Source organism: Exserohilum turcica (assembly GCF_000359705.1).
Source record: "Exserohilum turcica Et28A unplaced genomic scaffold SETTUscaffold_10, whole genome shotgun sequence".
In the NCBI taxonomy this organism is placed as follows: domain Eukaryota; kingdom Fungi; phylum Ascomycota; class Dothideomycetes; order Pleosporales; family Pleosporaceae; genus Exserohilum; species Exserohilum turcicum.
This window is the reverse complement of record NW_007359915.1, coordinates 1,634,140-1,652,610: the sequence shown is the minus strand read 5'-3', so window position 1 is coordinate 1,652,610 and position 18,471 is coordinate 1,634,140. Positions and strand designations below refer to the sequence as shown.

General features: G+C 53.4%; 4 protein-coding genes and 1 non-coding gene across 5 annotated transcripts; 3 read left to right on the top strand and 2 right to left on the bottom strand.

Moving 5' to 3' along the window:
* The first annotated feature begins 4,778 nt into the window (after nt 1–4,778).
* Nucleotides 4,779–8,057, top strand: SETTUDRAFT_166911 (uncharacterized protein). The gene is made up of 5 exons (XM_008023539.1): nt 4,779–4,974; nt 5,113–5,233; nt 5,287–5,327; nt 5,383–5,815; nt 5,863–8,057. Exons 1-5 carry the CDS (start codon nt 4,938–4,940, stop codon nt 7,586–7,588), a joined length of 2,358 nt encoding a protein of 785 aa, XP_008021730.1. The 5' UTR covers nt 4,779–4,937; the 3' UTR covers nt 7,589–8,057.
* Nucleotides 8,058–9,659: 1,602 nt separating this feature from the next.
* SETTUDRAFT_166909 (uncharacterized protein) lies at nt 9,660–11,594 on the top strand. Its single transcript, XM_008023538.1, has 3 exons — nt 9,660–9,806; nt 9,863–9,942; nt 9,996–11,594. Exons 1-3 carry the CDS (start codon nt 9,710–9,712, stop codon nt 11,385–11,387), a joined length of 1,569 nt encoding a protein of 522 aa, XP_008021729.1. The 5' UTR covers nt 9,660–9,709; the 3' UTR covers nt 11,388–11,594.
* Nucleotides 11,595–13,590: 1,996 nt separating this feature from the next.
* Nucleotides 13,591–13,872, top strand: SETTUDRAFT_25170 (uncharacterized protein; the record flags this gene model as incomplete). The annotated part of the gene is made up of 2 exons (XM_008023052.1): nt 13,591–13,785; nt 13,843–13,872. The coding sequence occupies 2 exons, from the start codon at nt 13,591–13,593 to the stop codon at nt 13,870–13,872; spliced, it is 225 nt and encodes a 74-aa protein (XP_008021243.1).
* Nucleotides 13,873–15,336: 1,464 nt separating this feature from the next.
* SETTUDRAFT_t89 lies at nt 15,337–15,410 on the bottom strand. Its single transcript has one exon. It is a non-coding gene; the product is annotated as a tRNA-Lys (tRNA).
* A 1,537-nt stretch (nt 15,411–16,947) lies between these two features.
* SETTUDRAFT_64425 (uncharacterized protein) lies at nt 16,948–17,625 on the bottom strand (the record flags this gene model as incomplete). Its single annotated transcript, XM_008023178.1, has 1 exon — nt 16,948–17,625. A coding segment is annotated over one exon (678 nt), but the record flags the coding sequence as incomplete, so codon positions are not given.
* Nucleotides 17,626–18,471: the final 846 nt, after the last annotated feature.

Below are 18,471 nucleotides of genomic sequence, written 5' to 3'. Positions count from 1 at the left end.
GAATGACGTGATATGAGGTGGCATACACACAGACACAGACGGAACAGGCGGAGGTGGCGGCGACCAGAGTTTGTTGACGGGGCCAGCGAGTAATGGGTCGTTGCGTGTGTGTGTGTGTGTGTGTGTGTGAGAGAGAGAGTGTGTTCTGCAGGAATCAAAGTGCGTGCATAAGATTTGGCACTGGCGGCAGATGGCGCATGTCTTTCTGCTCTGTATGGAATTGATAGGCTGTGGCTTGTTTGTCGTTTATCAAAGTACCATCTTTTGGTCGTGCATTTACTGCAAAGAGCGAGGTATATATCACAGTAGTATCATATCTTATCCATAGTAAGGGATGAATGGAGGCTGAGTGAATGGATGCACAAAGTTTATTGCGAGATATATCGCGCGCGCCAGCACTTTACAGCCTGGGCGGGCGCCTGACTGCGACGACATCAAGGTCAGCTCGCAAAAAAAAAAGAAAAAAAGTTGGCAGCATGCCTGTTCGCCCACATGCAAGCAACAGCGCCGCCAAACTTGACACAGTTGATTCATTTCGCTTGTGCACATACGCCTGGCCGCATTGGGAGGGTAAGTGGTGTGAAGTGGCCATGGGCTATTGCGCGTCTCTTCATTTAGCCGGAGAAAAATTCGGAGGAGAAATAGGGAGGATAGGAAATGGGCGGGAGTGAGCCGTGGGTCAGCGGAGGATGGTGCGGGGAAGCGAAGGATGGTGCGAGGAGCAGGAGCAGGAGCTGGGAGCTGGGAGTGGGAGTGGGAGCGCGGTTGGGTGATGGCCAAAAAAAGGTTCACGCGTAGTAGACCTATGGCAAGCAGCAACCGAAGAGTCGGGCTGGGAAGGCGGGCCATGGTGCTCCACTGCGGGCGCGGTGCTGGAGCGCAACATGCAATTGTCTGCTCAGCATCAGGGCGATGCAAGCGGCCCAAGGCGTGACGATCGGCGACGGGCAGCCCACTCCCTGTCCGGCAGCCACCGACAGTGCCGGCCGAGGCTGGCGTCACTTGTCAGGCACAAGTGCAAGACGGCAACGGAGGGGGGAGGAGACTCGCTTAGTGGTAGTGGTAGGGTAGTGGTAGTAGGGAGAGGCGCGCGCCGGAAGCGGCTAGCGATGCGTCGGAAGGCTGAAGCCACTCGGAGCCTGTGATTCGACGCAGGCCAAGGGAGACGCAACATGCTGTTCCGATTCTTATGCAGTGAGCACGAGCGGCGACGAAAAATGGAAGGGCATGAACAAGGCCGCTTGCTTTGCTGGCACGGCGGCGTCACGGCCATGCGCCACGGCCGTCTAGGCGATTTTTCGCGGCCTTGTGCTATTACTCGGATGCGCAATCAGCAATTGTAATTGCTGTGGGGACGGTTGATTGTCCCAAAGCGTGCCGCTCCCTGTGCTTATGGCGTGGGCTATCTCCCATGGGCAGGCAGCGGTTTGGCGGAACGGCTAGGTGCCTGTCTATAGCCATGGAGCGAGCTTGTCATAATGTGCCTTGTTTCTTTTTTTGTTGGTTGATCTGGTATAGGAGGAACATGCGTGGTGTCGTGCTTGCGTGCGTCGTGGGGCGATGCGATGCGAATACGAGCGCCCGTACCCCATGGCGGCTGCCGTCGAGTCGTGGATACCCGTTGACAGAGGCGCAGGGCGTGTCGTGTCGGTGTGGTGCAGCATTTGACCGAGCAGCGACGCTTTTGTGAGGGTGCCAAGTAGCGTGCTACAGTAGAGTAGATAGGCTATGTAGGTGAGACGCACGGTAATTGCTGAGCGGCTTGGCCGCACGGGGTTGGTGTTGGGGGTGGGATTGGTAGTAGGCAGTGCGCCAGAGCAGAGGGGGAGGGGGGGGTTGGATGGTTGGGGCGGGAGGAAGGGAGGGGTGGAGGGAGGGGTGAGCAGGAGAGAGCAGGAGAGAGCAGGAGAGAGCAAGAGAGAGAGAGAGAGAGGGGTTAAGGGAGGCGCGGCCTGGCTCTTTCCCAAGGGACATGTTTATGGCAGCGGCCGTGGCAGCGGGGGAAAGGGTAATGGAGGCGACGAAGAAAGAGCAAGAGCAGCCAGGCTACCAGGGCAAGGGCGCAAACAATGCCGCGTTGAGCGTGGGTTGCGGCGGTCTTGGCAACATGTCCTATCCAGGCACACACACACACACGAGAAAACAGCACGCCCTCATCCCGACGCCCGATGGCTCGTCCATATCATATCGGTCGGGAGCGACAGCGACAGCGTGAGTGTGGCGGGTGCCTCAACCTCTGACACGGCAGGCGCAGTGTACATACAGTGCAGAGCAGAGCAGAACAGAGCAGTGCAGTGCAGCGCAGCCAGTCTTGTCGTGTCGTGTCGGCCCCGTCCACGTCGTGTGTGTGTGTGGGTGGGTGTGTGGGCGCGCGCATGGGCCCGACCGACGTGTCCGCCACTCTGGCTGCTGGAGAGATTTTCTGAGTGCAGCGGCTCGGGTGCGGGAAGCCATTGGAGCCGTGCGTCTTTTGTCGGTCAATACTCACACAGCTACATGGTAGGCGTAGATACAGTAGGCGTGTAGCTACGAGTGGTGCCGGGCGGAACGGCCGCTCTCGCAGTGGCCTTGGGCTGCTTGTGTGTCTAGTAATATATACAGGACAGTAGTACCGAGATGGCAGGGAGCGGCGGCGGCTGCGGCTGCGGCCTCAGCATTGAAGAGGGAGTGAGAGCGAGACCCACAGCTGCGCTGCTGCTGCCGTGAAGCCGTGAAGCCATGCCGCAGTGTAGTATGGATGTAGGACGGATGTAGTAGGTATGCTATGGATGGATGGGTGGAGAGGTGGATAGGCGGGCGGACGATGGGCAGGCCAAAATTAACATCAGAGTGCAGGGCGTGTTTGCTGGGCAGGGCGGGCGTGTCGGACAAGGCGAGCCCCTTTTTTCTTGGGCGTTGGAGTGGTGTGGGTGTGAATGTGGTGGGTGTAGGCAGCAGGCAGCCAGGCGGCCAGGCCAGCGCCGTTGGGAAGAGCAGGCTCCAGGCAAGACACGGACGGACTGACAGCGGTTGCACGGGTCACGCCTTCCTCTCCCAGTTGGACGGTGGAAGGGGCGTTGGGGCGGCGAGGGGCTTGGCCGACGCACACAGCGCACGCACACGCACACACACGCACACAGCACACGCGAACGTCGACGTCAGACGCCGCGACCGGGGGCGCGCTAGCCGCTTTGGGTGCGTGCGGCTAGGGTGCGCCGGCGCTGACGCTGCGCGAAGGGGCACAGCACACAACCACACAACCACACACAGCTCGCGGCCGGCAGAGCCCACGCCCACGCCCGTCCATTTGCTGCTGCCCATGCCGCTGCTGTCTGTCCGTCCATCCATCTATCATCTATCATCTATCGAGTAGCACTGTCTCTCATGCTTCCATATCTACGTACCAGACTTGCGCCCCCCCCCTCCCAGCCAGCCCAGCGCCGCCCAGCAGCCCTGACGACGCATGCGCCGTGCAGCTCGCCCAGGCTCGCTCGCTTTTGCAGATAGGCGGCCGCCTCTGATCTTCCTGCGCGGCCCACATGGCCCAGAGCCTGCTGGCGGATCTCCATGGAGCGTCGAGGGCGGTGCATGGTGGTGGTGGTGGTTGGGGTGCCGCGCAAGCACAAGCGTCCATGGCAGGGCCTGCGGATGCTCTAGTGCTAGTGCTAGTCGACTTCTGCATCCACATCTGCTCTGGCTCGGCGCCGATCCACTCGACGACGCCCTGCCCACTTGTTCTGCCCTGTCTGGCCCTGCGACGACGACTACGACGACGGCGGCGGCAGCAGCAGCAGCAGCAAGCAGCAGCAGCAGCAAGCAGCAGCAGCAGCAGCAAGACGATCGACTCAGTGTCCAGGCCCGTCTCCCCGCTACCCCCCGGTATACTCCCACACAGCTACACCACCTACACACGCACATCATGTACATACTACATGCACACATTCATACATACGCCGAATACATACACCCACACACACGTACATAGATAGATACCTACATACATACACACACACACACACACAACACCCCTAGATACTCCCGCCAGCTGCCACGGCCGCCGTCGCAAGACATGGCGCCACGGCAGCGCATGTGCCTTTTTTTTATGAAGCAAAAACAATGACGATACACAGCACGGCCCCGCCCACAATAAATCAGCGATGCAGCTGGCCGCCTCTGCGATAAGTGCCAGGCCCTGCGCCCAAAACATGCTAGCGCCTCCCAGTCCTGCCTGCGTGCGGGTTATCAAAGCAAAGCTCTCTGGCTGGCAGCGCAGCGCAGGAGCCCTTGCTGACCGACCAAGTGCGCTTCTCGTCCGCCCACTGCTCCGCCCCCCCCCCATCATACAAACCTCGCCCGTTGTCCCAATTTCTTTGAAGCTTGCTTTGCATCTTTGCTGTCAGCGTCCGCTCGCTTTTGCCAGAGTGCCCGCCGCGGAACCCGCGTCCACCCGTGCGTCCTTTCTCGCGCCCCGACGCCGTCTGCAGTAGCCGCAGCTTCCCCGTCCTCCATCCTCCGTCCTCTGCCACCACCGTCACGACCCAGCACCACCGCCCGACGCTTTCCATCCCTCCACCCTCCACCCACCGCCCAACCTCCCTCCCTCCCTCCCTCCTCCTCCTCCTCTCTCCTGCTCCGACTCCTCCCTCCCTTACTCCCCGCTTCCCCCCTCCTCTCTCTCTCTCTCTGTACTTCATCGCTTCATGATCTGTTCCGAATCCCCCCAGTGATTCGTTTTTCGCTCGGCCTTTGCACACTCGTTTCCGCTACTATCTTAATCGATAATTCCCCCCCTCTCCCGCTGCCGCTGCCGCTGCCCGCGCCGTTGCATTGCACTGCAATCGCGCTCCACTCCAAGCGCGGCGCACCCCCCTTTCGCCAACGTTTTGGCCCTTTAACCTCTGCAGCCGTCGCGCTCCTCTCAACCCTCCCGACACACACAGCCCCCCTGCAACGTCGACATGGCTCCCGCTGTCCCACGGTTACGCATTCTCTCAGGTTCGTCACTTTCCAGCAAGGGTCCTCGTTCAATCCTCGGTCCTCCAAATCTCCCCCTCCATGTCCACCTTGGTGCACGCCCTGTCGCCGTCTGCGCCGTCGCCCGCGTTCGAATTGACAATTGCTGACGCTCAACAGTGGGCGGTAATGCCGTCTCAGCCTTCCTATCATGGCGACTTCAAGCGACAAACGCCTGCGACGTCACCCTCGTCTGGAAATCGGGATACGAGAGCGTCGCTCAATACGGCATCACATTCAAGTGCGTCTTGCCCGCTCCATCATGTCCCCTGCTTGTCGTCTAACGCACTACAGATCCTCGCTCTACGGCAACGAGCGGTTCAAGCCCCATGCCGGTACGTTCCAGTGGCCCATCTTGCCACGCCAGACCACAGCTAACACTCGCCTCAGTCGTGCGCACACCCGAAGATGCCGCCCATTCTTCCAAGCAGCCTTTCGATTATGTCGTCCTCTGTGTCAAAGCTCTTCCCGATGTATACGATATCGCCAACATCATCGAGTCGGTCGTTTCTCCTCAGCACACGTGCATCCTTATGAACACAACACATAGTCTCGGCGTCGAATCATACCTCGAGCAGCGTTTCCCAACGAATGTGGTGCTTTCATTGGTATCCGGAGCAGAGATTTCACAGCTGGGAGCTAGCGAGTTTGAGCACAAGGGCGCAACAGACGTCTGGGTCGGCCCTGCCAACAAGAATGCCAACATCCCCCCTCAGATCCAGTCAGACATGGCCGAAGCTCTGTCCATGACATTGAACTCGGGCCAGGTCCACTGCAAGGTCTCCCACAACATACGACAGCAGCAGTACGAGCGAATGATAGGGTACGTTGCTGTTTCTGCCGTTGCACGCCCCAACTAACGTGACACAGGCCAATTGCTTTCCACCCCGCCAGCGTTGTGTTTGAGACACCCAACCATGCCGAACTAATAGAAAAGGTTGGCGTGAAACCTTTGGTCAATGGAGTGCTGGACGAGATGCTTGCCCTCGCAAAGGCCTCCGACTGCTCGTTTCCCGCCGACTTCCGGGAAAAAACGTTCCAAGACATGATTCGTCCCCAGGAGCACAACAGCACCATGTGGATGGACTTTGAGGCTAAGCGCCCTATGGAGATTGAGACATATCTCGGTGCTCCCTTGAAGCTTGCACAAGAAGCCGGTGTCGCCGTGCCCCGGATTGAAACGCTGTATGCAACGCTTCATCATATCAACATTACCAACCGAAACCGCCCTGCAGCGCCCGCAGTGGCCCCTAACCAACCCCCTCAGAACGGCATGCAACCGCCACCCAGGATGTCTTCGGCTCCCATGCCACGAGGACCCCCTTCTCAGGCCGCCATGATGAATGGAAACGGTCCTGTCAAGGGCGGTCCTCGCCCAGACAGCCGTGCCCCATCGGTCAACGGCGGTCCCCCAATGATGCGTCGTGGACCGCCCCCAGGCCCCAATGGCTATCCCCCACGGATGAACGGAGGCCCAAACGGCCAGCGACGCTCGTCGCTTGAAGAGAATGGAAACCTGGAAGAGTTTTCGCATCTTATGCTTTACGACGACATGGTACCCGATGGCCCCAACGGCGGTCCTTACGAGAGCGCAGGCAACTCCTCTAACAACGTGTCGCTTCGCGAAAGAGAACTGATGCTGAGGCAGAGGGAACTGCAGATTCGAGAGCAGGAGATGAACATGCGACGCGCGCCTGGTGGACCTGTGGGCCGCGGTGGAGGAGGAGGAGGTGGTGGAGGTGGTCCTATGAGGCCCGCCATGGGGCCTGGACCTGGCATGGGGCGAGGAAGGCCCCCGCCACCAGCCTCAATGGCCGGCTTCGATGACGACGATGACGGCGAAGACTTTTTCGATCCCATGGGCGGACGCGCGCCCATGATTGACCCGGACAACTTTGACATGATGAGCGTAACGTCTCGCCGCAACCGATCAGCACCCAGTGCTAAGCAGATTCGCCAGAACCCCGAGGGTGCAGGCTACGGCCCTGCTCCCAACCGTGGCCCGAGGAATCCCTTTTCACGTCCAGGAATGAGCAAGAATCGGAGTAGTGCCCGGATGATGGCCGATGTTCCAGGTCTTCACGACTCCATCATGAACAACCCACTCATGGGCTACTCGTCGGACCGCTACGGACATGTTGATCGCGGTGCCATAGGCGCACAGTCGAGGACCAACTCATTGACCTCAGCTCGTCTGGATGAGATTTCAGGCGGCGCAGGATACGGTGTTTACCCTACGCCCAACGGTCGCCGAGTCAGCCAGTCGCCGGGCAACCCCATGAGCCCCGGCGGCGGCAGGCCTGGCGGCCGACCATCACCGCCCAACGGGTTTCCTCCCAACGGCATGTCACCCAATGGGCGACCGTCGCCTCCAGGTATGGCACAGCCCCGACACCCCGGCCTGGAAAACGCAGGAGCACCACAACAGGTTGAACAGCACGCTGGGGTGAGCAATCTCTACCCGCCCAAGTCTCGTCCCCAAGTTCGAAGTCTGACTGGAAGCGCTTCCAACAGTAGCGCCGCTTTAGATTCTGAAAACTCTGCGCACAGCAGTCAAAGCAGCCTAGGACCCCGACCCCCCGTCGGCGTGCGGTAATGGGGCATGTCATGTTCGACTTTTGATTTGGTAGCGATGAGTTTTTGAGTATGTTGGCATGTTGGGTGGGCACCGTTTTCAGCTTTGGCGACCATGGCGAAATCATCTACTGCTTCTCTCTCGATGGACACATGCTTTCTCCTTGGACGGCATGTAGCGACACACTCTAGGCGACTCTTTCGACTTTTTTTTCTCTTCTTCTTCTTTTCATCTTGTTCCTCTTCTTCTTCTTTTCATCTTGTTCCTCTTCTTCTTCTACAGCAACAACAACAACAACTACTACACCTACTTCAACAACAACAAGCAAGACGTACACGCACCACACCATCACTAGCCGGGCGAGGGACCAAGCATGAGAGGCCCGTCGAGGGGGGTCGGGGCAGCTTCATGAACAAGCCGGGGCTTTGTCCCCACCAGGCGGATATTTAATGACGAATAGATTCGGGTTGGGAAAGGGGCACACACACACACACACACACACACACACACACACATTGACGTAAACACCGGGGCTCTGGACTTCCTAGGGTGCAGCTTTTTGGGATTTCTCTTTTGTCGCTATCGTACATACTTGTAGATCGCTGTTAGTGGGTGGGCACGAGGCTCTCTCGTTTTTCTTTTCTTTTTTGTTTGCCCTCCCCCCCTTTCCTTACATATGGGCCACCAGCTGGGGCAGCCCGCTGCTAATCATGTTTTTCCTTGTTTGCATGGGGTTTATGCTTGTGTGGGGGTTGGGTGTTTGCTCCTGCCACTTGGTTGCTATACTATGGAGTTTTCGATACATGCACATGGATTTTTCTGCCTGTAATTTTTCCCTATTTTTCTTCTTCTTCTTTCCTTGTTCCTGTTTTTTGTTCGTCTCTCTCTGTATGTCTTTGTATTTGTTTGTCTGGCATTCGCTTCTGTGTGGTTGGGCTGGGGGGGCTCGTGTATATTTTAACAGCAGCAACAAGTATGGAATTAGGGGGCAGGGCAGGCTGCAGCAGGATGGTTGTAGTGCAACACAAAAGCAAACGAAACGTTTCCTTGTCTGATACTCGAGAGCTGGGTATGAGGGGTGAGGTGAAACAAATGAGACATGGCGCGGTCGGGCCTTTGGGGGAGCCATGGGCGGGGATAAGCCGGCTAAAAAGGTGGCGCGGGCGCGGGCTCAGAGCGAGGGCCATGCAGGTCATGTGACGCCATGCAATGGCCATGCAAGCAATGCCATGGCAGGCAAAAGGCAGCATCATGTGTTCGCGGCTGACAGTGCGAGCTAAGACTGCAGAGGCCTGTCACGGGGGAACGATGCGTCTGCGGCCAAGCAGGGCCGAAGCGCGCCAGGACATGCTCCGCTGACAGTCGGGCGTGGTCGTGTGAGATTGCGGAGAGAGGTGTATACTGTAGTTGGGCCGGCCGGCCGCATCAGCCGCCTACGTCAAGGCGTGGAGCGGGTCTGTGTTAGAGTTCCTGGCTTCACGATTGCGACGATGCCATCGGCTACTTTAGGGGGGGGGGGCCTCCGCTAGCGTAACGTGGCAGAATCGCTGTGCGCGCGAGAGCCGTTGCGCGCGTGTACATGTACATTACATGTACTTGTACTTACATAGCTCGGTCGCATTCACAGCTCTGCTTCCCCCCAAGCCGCCGCGCTGCCATGCACGCCGCCGCGCTTGTTCATGTCTGCCCCTCGTCGTTCGTCATAGTACATCGCTGCAGAAAAGGCGGGGCAGCATGAGTGTGAGTGCGAGCAGCCCCAGTAGCCGCCTGCGCCGCAGCAGTACCACCACCATTCCCAGCGCCAGCTCCAGCTCCAGCTCCAGCGCCAGCGCCAGCAGCAGCGGCCCAACCCCAAGACTGAGCAAGCCACGGCGCCCGTTGCAGTTACAAAATCCTTCTCGTCCTCGCACTCGCGCGACCCACACGGCCGCCACGCTTCTTGTTCTCCTGCTAGCGCTGGGTACCGCCTTCTTCGCACCCCACCTTCCACACGCCATCCTGCGCATCCTCAGCAGACAACCCGCTCCCCCTCCTGGCTCCCCCCTCCAACCCCCGTTTGCTCTCCACGAGTCCCCAATCTGCCCCAACCCCCAGCCGCACGTCGAGTTTGTCGGCACCTTCAACACCCAGCACAAGCGCAGCATGACGCTCGCCGATCGCGCCAAGCAGGTTGCTGCCGAGTTTGACTTTAGCGACGATGCCCTCAACAAGGCTGTCAGCGAGTTCATCCGCGAGATGGGTATGCAGTGGCGCATGCATGAGCCGAGTCCGAGTGCTTGCTAACGGCGCGCGCAGACGAGGGTCTCGAGAAGAAGGGCACTGAAATGAGCCAAATCCCCTCTTACGTCACCGCGGTACCCAACGGTACGGAAAAGGTACGCCTACTAGTATGCGCCCTCGATCGGCGCTGCATGGCTAACAAGAGCAGGGCCTCTACATGGCCGTCGACCTGGGCGGCACCAACTTCCGCGTCTGCTCCATCAAGCTCCATGGCAACACCACCTTCTCCATTACCCAGAGCAAAGTCGCCATTCCCCGCGAGCTCATGGTCGCCAAGACGTCCAAGGAACTCTTCTCCTTCCTCGCCAAACAGATCGAGGCCTTCCTCAAGGCCCACCACGAAGAACACTATGCAGGAACCCTCAGGCGCAGACAGGGCCAGGCAGGCGAGCCCGAGGACGAGGAGATCTTTAACCTGGGCTTCACCTTTTCCTTCCCCGTGCAGCAGATCGGCATCAACAAGGGCCTGCTAATGCGCTGGACAAAGGGCTTTGACATTGAGGACGCTGTTGGCAAGGATGTATGCGCCCTGCTCCAAGCAGAGATTGACGAGCTGCACCTCCCTGTCAAGGTGGCCGCCTTGGTCAACGACACGGTCGGCACGCTCATGGCACGCTCATACACGTCTCCTGGCAAGACCGGCACCCTACTCGGGGCCATCTTTGGAACCGGTACCAACGGTGCCTACGTTGAGAAGCTCGACAAGGTCACCAAGCTCACAAACGACCAAGACGTCAGTGGATACGACAAGTCTACAGGAGAAATGATTGTCAACACCGAATGGGGCTCGTTTGACAACTCGCTCCGCACCCTGCCCAACAACCCATACGATATTGAGCTCGACAAGAACTCGGTCAACCCGGGTATCCAGATGTTTGAGAAGCGTGTGTCGGGCATGTTCCTGGGTGAGCTTCTACGTCTTGCTCTGCTCAAGCTCATCAAGGACCCCCAGGTCCCACTCTTCACCGACGACAACTCGTCGTCGAACGATATCCATAGCACCACACAGATTCACGATGGCAGCCCCATATGGAAGCAGTGGGGTATCGACACTAGCTTCCTCAGTGTGTGCGCTGGTGACCACAGCCCTGGCCTGCGCATGTTGAGACAGACGCTTGATAAGGAGTACGACATTTCTGCCGTCAGCGCTGAAGACGCAGAGGCCGTCCGCAAAATCGCCGGAGCCATTGGTCGCCGTGCAGCCCGTCTCGCTGCCGTGGCCATTGCCGGTATCGTTATCAACACTGGCCGTCTGGGTAAGCCCACAGCAGCAGCCACCACGGAGCACAAGGCGGGTGTTGAGCCCCCGCGCGGCGATGCCGGCGCTGAGCAGGGTGATGAGATTGACATTGGTGTCGATGGCTCCCTGGTAGAGTTTTACCCCAACTTTGAAGACTACATCCGTGAGGCTCTGCGCGCCGTGCCTAAAATTGGCACCGAGGGCGAGAAGAGAATCAGAATTGGCATCGCAAAGGATGGATCTGGTGTTGGTGCCGCGCTGATTGCGCTTGTTGCTGGAAAGGTTGGCTCCCCGCAGTAAAGCAATTTGCTGGCGAGGTTGAACCACCGTCCCCCCTCCCCCCCCATTCAACTCAAGACTGTGATGACTTGATATGATTGACAAATGTTGTATATATGGTTGGATTTTGTTTTTCGTATCCCTGAAGGCACGTGCGTGTCTTCTAGGAGAGAAGAATTCATCACCTTCCATTTTATTTTATTTCCAAGATTAGAAATTTACTAGAATGAAAAAAAAAATTATTATTCGCTAACCACGTGCGTCGGGGTTACTTGTTTGAACAAGAAAAGATTCCAATGTATGTGCACGACCATCATGACTACGGGCCACAAAAACCCCCCACTCTTATCACTCAACAAGGGAGAGAAGAAAAAAAGTACCATTAGTTGTATACATGGCGTATTTCCCCCTTTTTAAGACGAAGAAACAGTTGTACATATTTGTACCCTTTGATCTTTCCCTTTTCTCCGTTTTCTTTTTCCCGCTCTTCTTCTCCTCTTTATCTTCCTACTGTACTTTCTGTCTCTACATGCATTTTTTTTCTTTCTTTCTCTCTCTCTCTCTCTCTCTCTCTCTCCATAGTATTTGCTTTTTTCTTTTTTGTTCCGTCTGTCTAATTTCCCCGTCCCGTACCCAAGGACCTCGCCAAGCCAAGCCTCCCCTCCTGTATATGCATGGAAAGTAGAATAAAAAAAACATACATGCATGCGTGCGTGCATCAATGCATTCGACCATTGTGGTTAGAAAGGTTGCATGCATGGCGTCTGGGCTTGTGTGGAGATTTTTCCTTTTTTCTTTTTTTTTGAAAAAAAAGAAGGGAATTGGATAAAAATAGGTTGGTGAGGGAGCGGAGCGGAGGGGAGCGGAGGGGACTAGGTGGAGATGCAGGGCTTGGAGGCTGGATTGCGAAGGCTGTGAAGGCGCTGAGGGATGGGGAATGTGGCATGTGGCATGTGGCATGTAGCATATCAGGGCATCTGCTTTGCTATACTGTACTGTAGTGTGCTGTGCTTTGCTGTGCTGGGGAGTTTAGTGCATGTATATGTACGTGGTAGTAGTAGTGGTGTTGTTGAATAAGAAGAGTTTAATCTCAAGTTTGTTAGTAGGCGTTCTGTTGGAATAATGCGTGAAGGTGAGAGGGTAGGGGGGGGGATAAGAAAGATTGCTGCCAAGGAGTCGTGTCAACAGTGTAGCTACAATGGATAATGGGGTCTGTTAGTATCAAATAGATTCTACAGCTGTGTTTATGTGCTACTTTTACGTCCTCTAACCAAGTGTAGGCCGTGCTAAGGGTGAGTGCATGGGCTCCATGTACTGCACATGTACGTGTTCTTTGGACAGATACCGCATCTGATAATGAGGGAGAGCTGGGTCTTTTCTTTCTTATAAAGAGGGAGATGAGTGTAGAGGGATGAATGGCGACTTGTTCTACATTTCTTTGGCAAAGGCTGGAAAGAATGAGATACTGAACTACTACATTCTTTCATAGTGCAGGTACTTAAAAGAAAGAAGGGAGCTCCACTGCATTGTAGAATCCGCTCCGTCAACAGGTAGAAATGACGCATAAAACAGAACAGACAATCCACAGGGTTTATTTTGAAAGAATTATTTAATCTCTATTCCTAGGTGATAGAGCTATACATATATAGAAGCATTCATCTTGGTCGCTGATGACGTCTCGGATATAGTGTTAGTGCTTACTGTCTAGCTGCGACAATTAAGTAGCGCGCGCATGCCAATTGACGATGACAACTAGTACACTCTAGCTGGACGTGGAGCCTCCACGTCGCTCTACCCACAAGATGCTGAATGACTTGTTATTATGTTCTGGGCTGTAAGAGGCGACGCCAAAGAGAGTATTCACTAGATTGTACTCCGATGATATCCAATAGAGAGCTGCACTCCACACTGCGTAGCAAAGCTCTCCAGGCAACATACATGGGGAATGCAAATCCATCACAAGACCTGCGGCATAACTGGAAATCGGGCCGCAAGGCAGACAAAACAAAGGTTCCAAGACAAGGGTAAAAAGAGGCATATTACAGGGAATATCTTCTAGGTCCCCTCTTAGATGCGGCTCTATAAAAACCCGCGTCACTTAGCATGCTCTTGAACGGACGGACATGCCATCTTGTTTCCTCTCACAAAGTCTTTACGTACCTTACTCAATCACCTTCTGTAACCCACTTACCCCGAGCCTTTGAACCGTGTGCAGCGCAGCACGATGAAGTTCTTCTTCGCAGTCGTTCCCAGCCTGCTCGCTGTCTTCACCGCGCGCGTTGCAGCCGGAAACATCTGCGGCAATTGCGAGGTGGCCGGCCCAAAAGTCATCGTCTTCAACTGCTGGTACCCCCCCGCTATGAACTGCACTGCACAGTGCTCCCAGAAACAAGCAGACAATAAAGACATGGTGTGCTGCGTATGTCGTCCTAAAAAAGCGTTCCCCAATATGTGCGTTGGTCTAATTTCAAAGTAGGACGCCCCGGATTGTCCGCCCGTTTCGTGAGCTTGACATATGGTTCGTGTTCACCTATATGCACTAGAGACTCTTTAGTCCCAAAATGTAGATACATCATGGCATGAATGGACAGATGGCGCTTCGTCAACTACATGTATAATCCTGTTTTCTTTTTCATGGACGGCTCATGGGCTGGGAAGGATAGGTGGTGTGCGTTGGTCGTATATTTGGTACGCATCTAGTCATCTAGTCATTGCTCACAGTAGAGGAAGAATGTTAGAATACAGGCGTAACTTCAGCTACCATTGTGTTTGGTCTATATGGGTTTTCAGTTGTAGAATTCCGGTTGTCTTTATGCTTAACTGAATTTTGTGTGCTGAATTACAGGTTACTTAGCTTTGGTAGCTGACAAGCGCGCACTACCTGGTTTACGGTAACATTATCAGTCTAGCATTGCTGTTATTATAGCTCATTAATCATAGCCTTGTAGGTGGATGTATTCAAGTACTTCAGGTGTTACGTCGAAACGACTATGGTCACTGGCAGATAGCCCGAGAGTGAGATGCTCTCTGCAACTCAGACTTAGATATGCATGCGGTTCTAATCATCTGCCTCGGTTGGAACAACAACGCAATGGTGGTGAAAATATTTGCCTAAAACGTGTGCGAAAGATGGGCAAAAATAAGTACACTGTATCTTCAACCCATTATGCGCAACGCTCGCATAGCAAGCTGAACGACGCGATGACATGCATTCTAATTTCATGGACCGCCTACCCCGGCTACGTTCCAAACGCGTCATCTTTATTGTTTCGGTCTCTTGGGCTTTAACTCTTGACCAGAGCTACTTTGCTCTCTTTGCTACCACTTCGAGAGCAGCCTCGACTACGTCCTTGTTAGAAACAACTACACCTCCGTTCTCTCTACGAGTCGTAATACTGCAAGCCACAGGAGAGCGCTGATGAGGCTTTTGAGTGCACGGAATACGCTATCAGTTACATGGTCCCAGTTTAGTCGCAGAAGCATTGGCGGAAATAATGCGACATTCTACAGCCCTGATAGTACAAGACCAACCCTAACGATGTCAGGCATATAGTAGGCTCCGTTGTATCCAGAATCCAGAATATTTATTACAGTAGAAAACGACATCTACGACTACCAACTTGCACAGCCTGAAAGTAGTACAGAATAAACCCCACTATTTGTGAGCCTGGCAGGTGATAGGAGCCTGTTTAACTTTATCGATGTATTAGAAGTGATACCTAATTCCTCATTGCGTAGCAAGATACAATCGTAAACATCATTTTCAAACTAAAACCTAACTTTTAGTCGCATTAAAGACACTACTAAAGAAAATTGAATTGGAATTAAAAGAAGGGGTACCAGTCGCTTGTTCTCTCAATCCGGCTTTACCGGTATTCCGAGAGGGGTTGTATGAAACAAAATGTGATACGAAGACCCTATGTCCCTAGCATAGAACAAAAAAAAGAAAGACAAAAAGAGCGATTGCAACCGCCCGACCAGGGACTCGAACCCTGAGCCTTGAGATTAAAAGTCTCACGCGCTAACCAATTGTGCCAGCCGGGCTTGATGTTGCTGATGGCAAGATTCAAAATTTGAACCAATATCATCGATAAGAAAAGAGGTTGCTAAGCTTTGATTTAGTTTCACAGCCACCGAAACTCATATACATGCGAAATATCTTTTTTGATGCTTAAATGCGGACCCACAGGGGAGCTGGGGTAGTGTTACGTCATCGGACTAGCCCGGCTGAACCTACAACCCCGCAGCTAAGCCAAGCTTGCCCTTCTATGTAGCCTGACTCGAAACACGTTCTTTTAATACGACATTACGCTTACGACATGTAGATAGTGTTACACGATCATTTCTATCTCCTCTCAGCCTGCTTATGGCTATGGCTGCAGTCACCCAAATCCCGAGGGCTCTTGGAAAACAGTCGTAATCCTGGTCGTCTTTTGGAATGATGACATGAATATCCCTCGGGTTATAGGAACGCACCTCTTGTGCCTGTATTGCAGCAAGAATTCCTCGATCAAGTTAAGGATTAGGCCAGAAAATATCTGGTTGCATGAAACTGTGAGATAGATCCATTATTCATCACGTTGGCCCTACAACCAGCATAGAAACAAATACTTGGATAATGATCGAATACAGTCACTGGTTGCGCTACCGCAGAGAAATAGTCTGGTTTGTGCCACTTTTGGCTTGTCTTGAAATCACTTGCGCCAGTCGAACGTAAATGACGGATGACGAGCCCTGTAACGGGCTGCAACTCTTTTTGCCTGTTGCAACTAGGTTAGATAGAGAGACAGGTACAAGTCTTGGCCGGAGGTCCATATACATGAGAAAAATGATATGTCTGGATTGAGCAGGGCGTTTTTCTGGTCTAACTGCACCCACTGTAAGTGAATGGTGAATTTTATAAATGGCATGTGGGCTTGGCAAGTAAAGAAATCGAAAATCGATCGTCTATGTAATGACAAAGAAGTCAGTTGATTTGAAATAGGTACTACATATTAAGATACAATACTATGGAAATGAACAGTAAAGGTACAAGTCTCCATGAAAGGGCTTGTGACACAACACGGCTCGGTTACAGACTGCCATAGTCATAAGGGCTAGGAGTCGTATAGTCCTTCTTCTCCTCCATGAATCTCCCCCAGTAAATAACGAACATCGGTCGACAGATGATGTGCAAAACATGTTCCTTTTTGATCGGCTTTTCTGGATCGTATAAGCCAGTAGAATGAGCCATTAGGGGTCCAACTTCGTTCCGACAATACTTGGCGAGTGCCTCCATGTGTAGTGGAAGAAGGGGTACCTTGTCCTTCCGCACAACAATCACACTTCCCACGCTATTCTGCCACGGTAAGGAGCACCATCCCCAGCCTAAAGATCCGTTGCTAAGGTCAGACTTGGCGCTAGGGTCACAGCACTGATGCAGGAATGTTGCATCTTGGTTGTTGAAAGGGCTGTTGTGTTCGAACATCGCGTAGTCGCTGTTGGCCTATTCTGGATCCGGTGGACAGCGCCGTGTCAGAATAGGAATACCGATCCTATTAGCTATGTCCGAAGTGTCATGCATGGTGAAGATTACATCCGTAGTTGGAACCTCGACTTGCTCGAAGGGTGGTCTCTTGAACATCTTGACGTCGCCCACACAATTGATCCTCACACCTTTCACCTTTGCCTGAGCTTTGGGGGGTATGTATCCATATGAAAGGAAGTAATCAGCTACATGCCTGAAGTCGACCAGATCAATGTCTTTGCAAGCCGGTTGATCAAGGCCCTCTCCCAATCTTGCATGAACAACTATCGGACCCCTCCAATCGTGATACTCCCCAGGTTGAGTGGCGGTGATGGACGCTATACTCTTGTTTGAATGAGAGCCGTCTATCAAAAACGTGTCGCGGTATGAGATGAATATGGTGTTTGAAAGAGACCTCTTTAGTCTCGAATTGTACTGAATAGGCTCATTCTTTTCCAAAGCATCATTACCAATGATTGTGTCGGTTTCAGGCGCCTGGTAACAGCCTCCTTCATGATGATTGTTGTGCCACTTGCAAAGAAGCCAAGTGAATTCCGGTTTCCTTTTTTTGGGGTCAAATAGTATTGCACGGTAATGATCCGTAGTAGGTCGTCTGGAAGTAGCAAATGAGGAAAATGAGGCACAAAGGAGCTTGTGGGTTTTCCAATCTTCTTTCTGACACGCCTTAGAGCAGTATGAAGTGCACCTGCATCGCGCGCAATACTGGGCATTCTTTTTGTTGCAGATAATGCACGACTGTACGGTCGAAGAGCTGGACATGGTAGCGTGTAGAGCTAAAATGCGAGGGGCAGCGGCGCGGTCTTTATAGTAACTTAACAAAGCATGCAGTAACCTTTAATAATTGGATGATTGTGTATAGGTTTGCGTTTGCTAACACTTGTGTAACCCAACTATGATTACTTCTCATGATTGCAACGTCACACGAATGAGAACAACAGTGAGCTCGAAAGCGTCAGTACGAAAGTTCCATCGTACCTACAAGTAGTCCTGGCGGTTAGAAAAAACCTCAAAAATAGCATAGACTCTATCGTGAAGTTCAAGGATATAGCGCAAAAGTGCTGCTCATCCTTCTCAGTATGTGTGGCGTTTCATGGCATGGTTCAAAGCATCAGTAGATATAGCGATAACTAGCACTCATCAAGTTCATAGTGATCCATAAATCAAGACGGACATACCAAAAGCATAAATTCATAACTATAACACGCATAACTAGCAAAATCAAAACACTGGTCCAGCCATGTAAAACTGCAAACTGCTAACAATACCACTCAATGAAAACTAAGGAAAGGAAACACTGCCCCAAAATGAAACCCGAAGCTTATTTCTTCGTCTTCTGCTTCTCCACAATGTTCTTCACCTGCTTACTCAACATCTGCACTCCACTAGAGGCAATTCCAGCGAATGAGTTTGCCTTTTTCTGCCAGCTCTCTTCTTCGTCAAGTGCTTCCCACGTCATGAGCTTGTGCGGCGGCACAAAGTCCTCAAAACGTGTATTCTTGGGAGATCCTACAGGCGTATTATCACACACACCAACTTTTAAGCAGAAATCTTTCATCAAAACTCGTCAATTTTCTATCA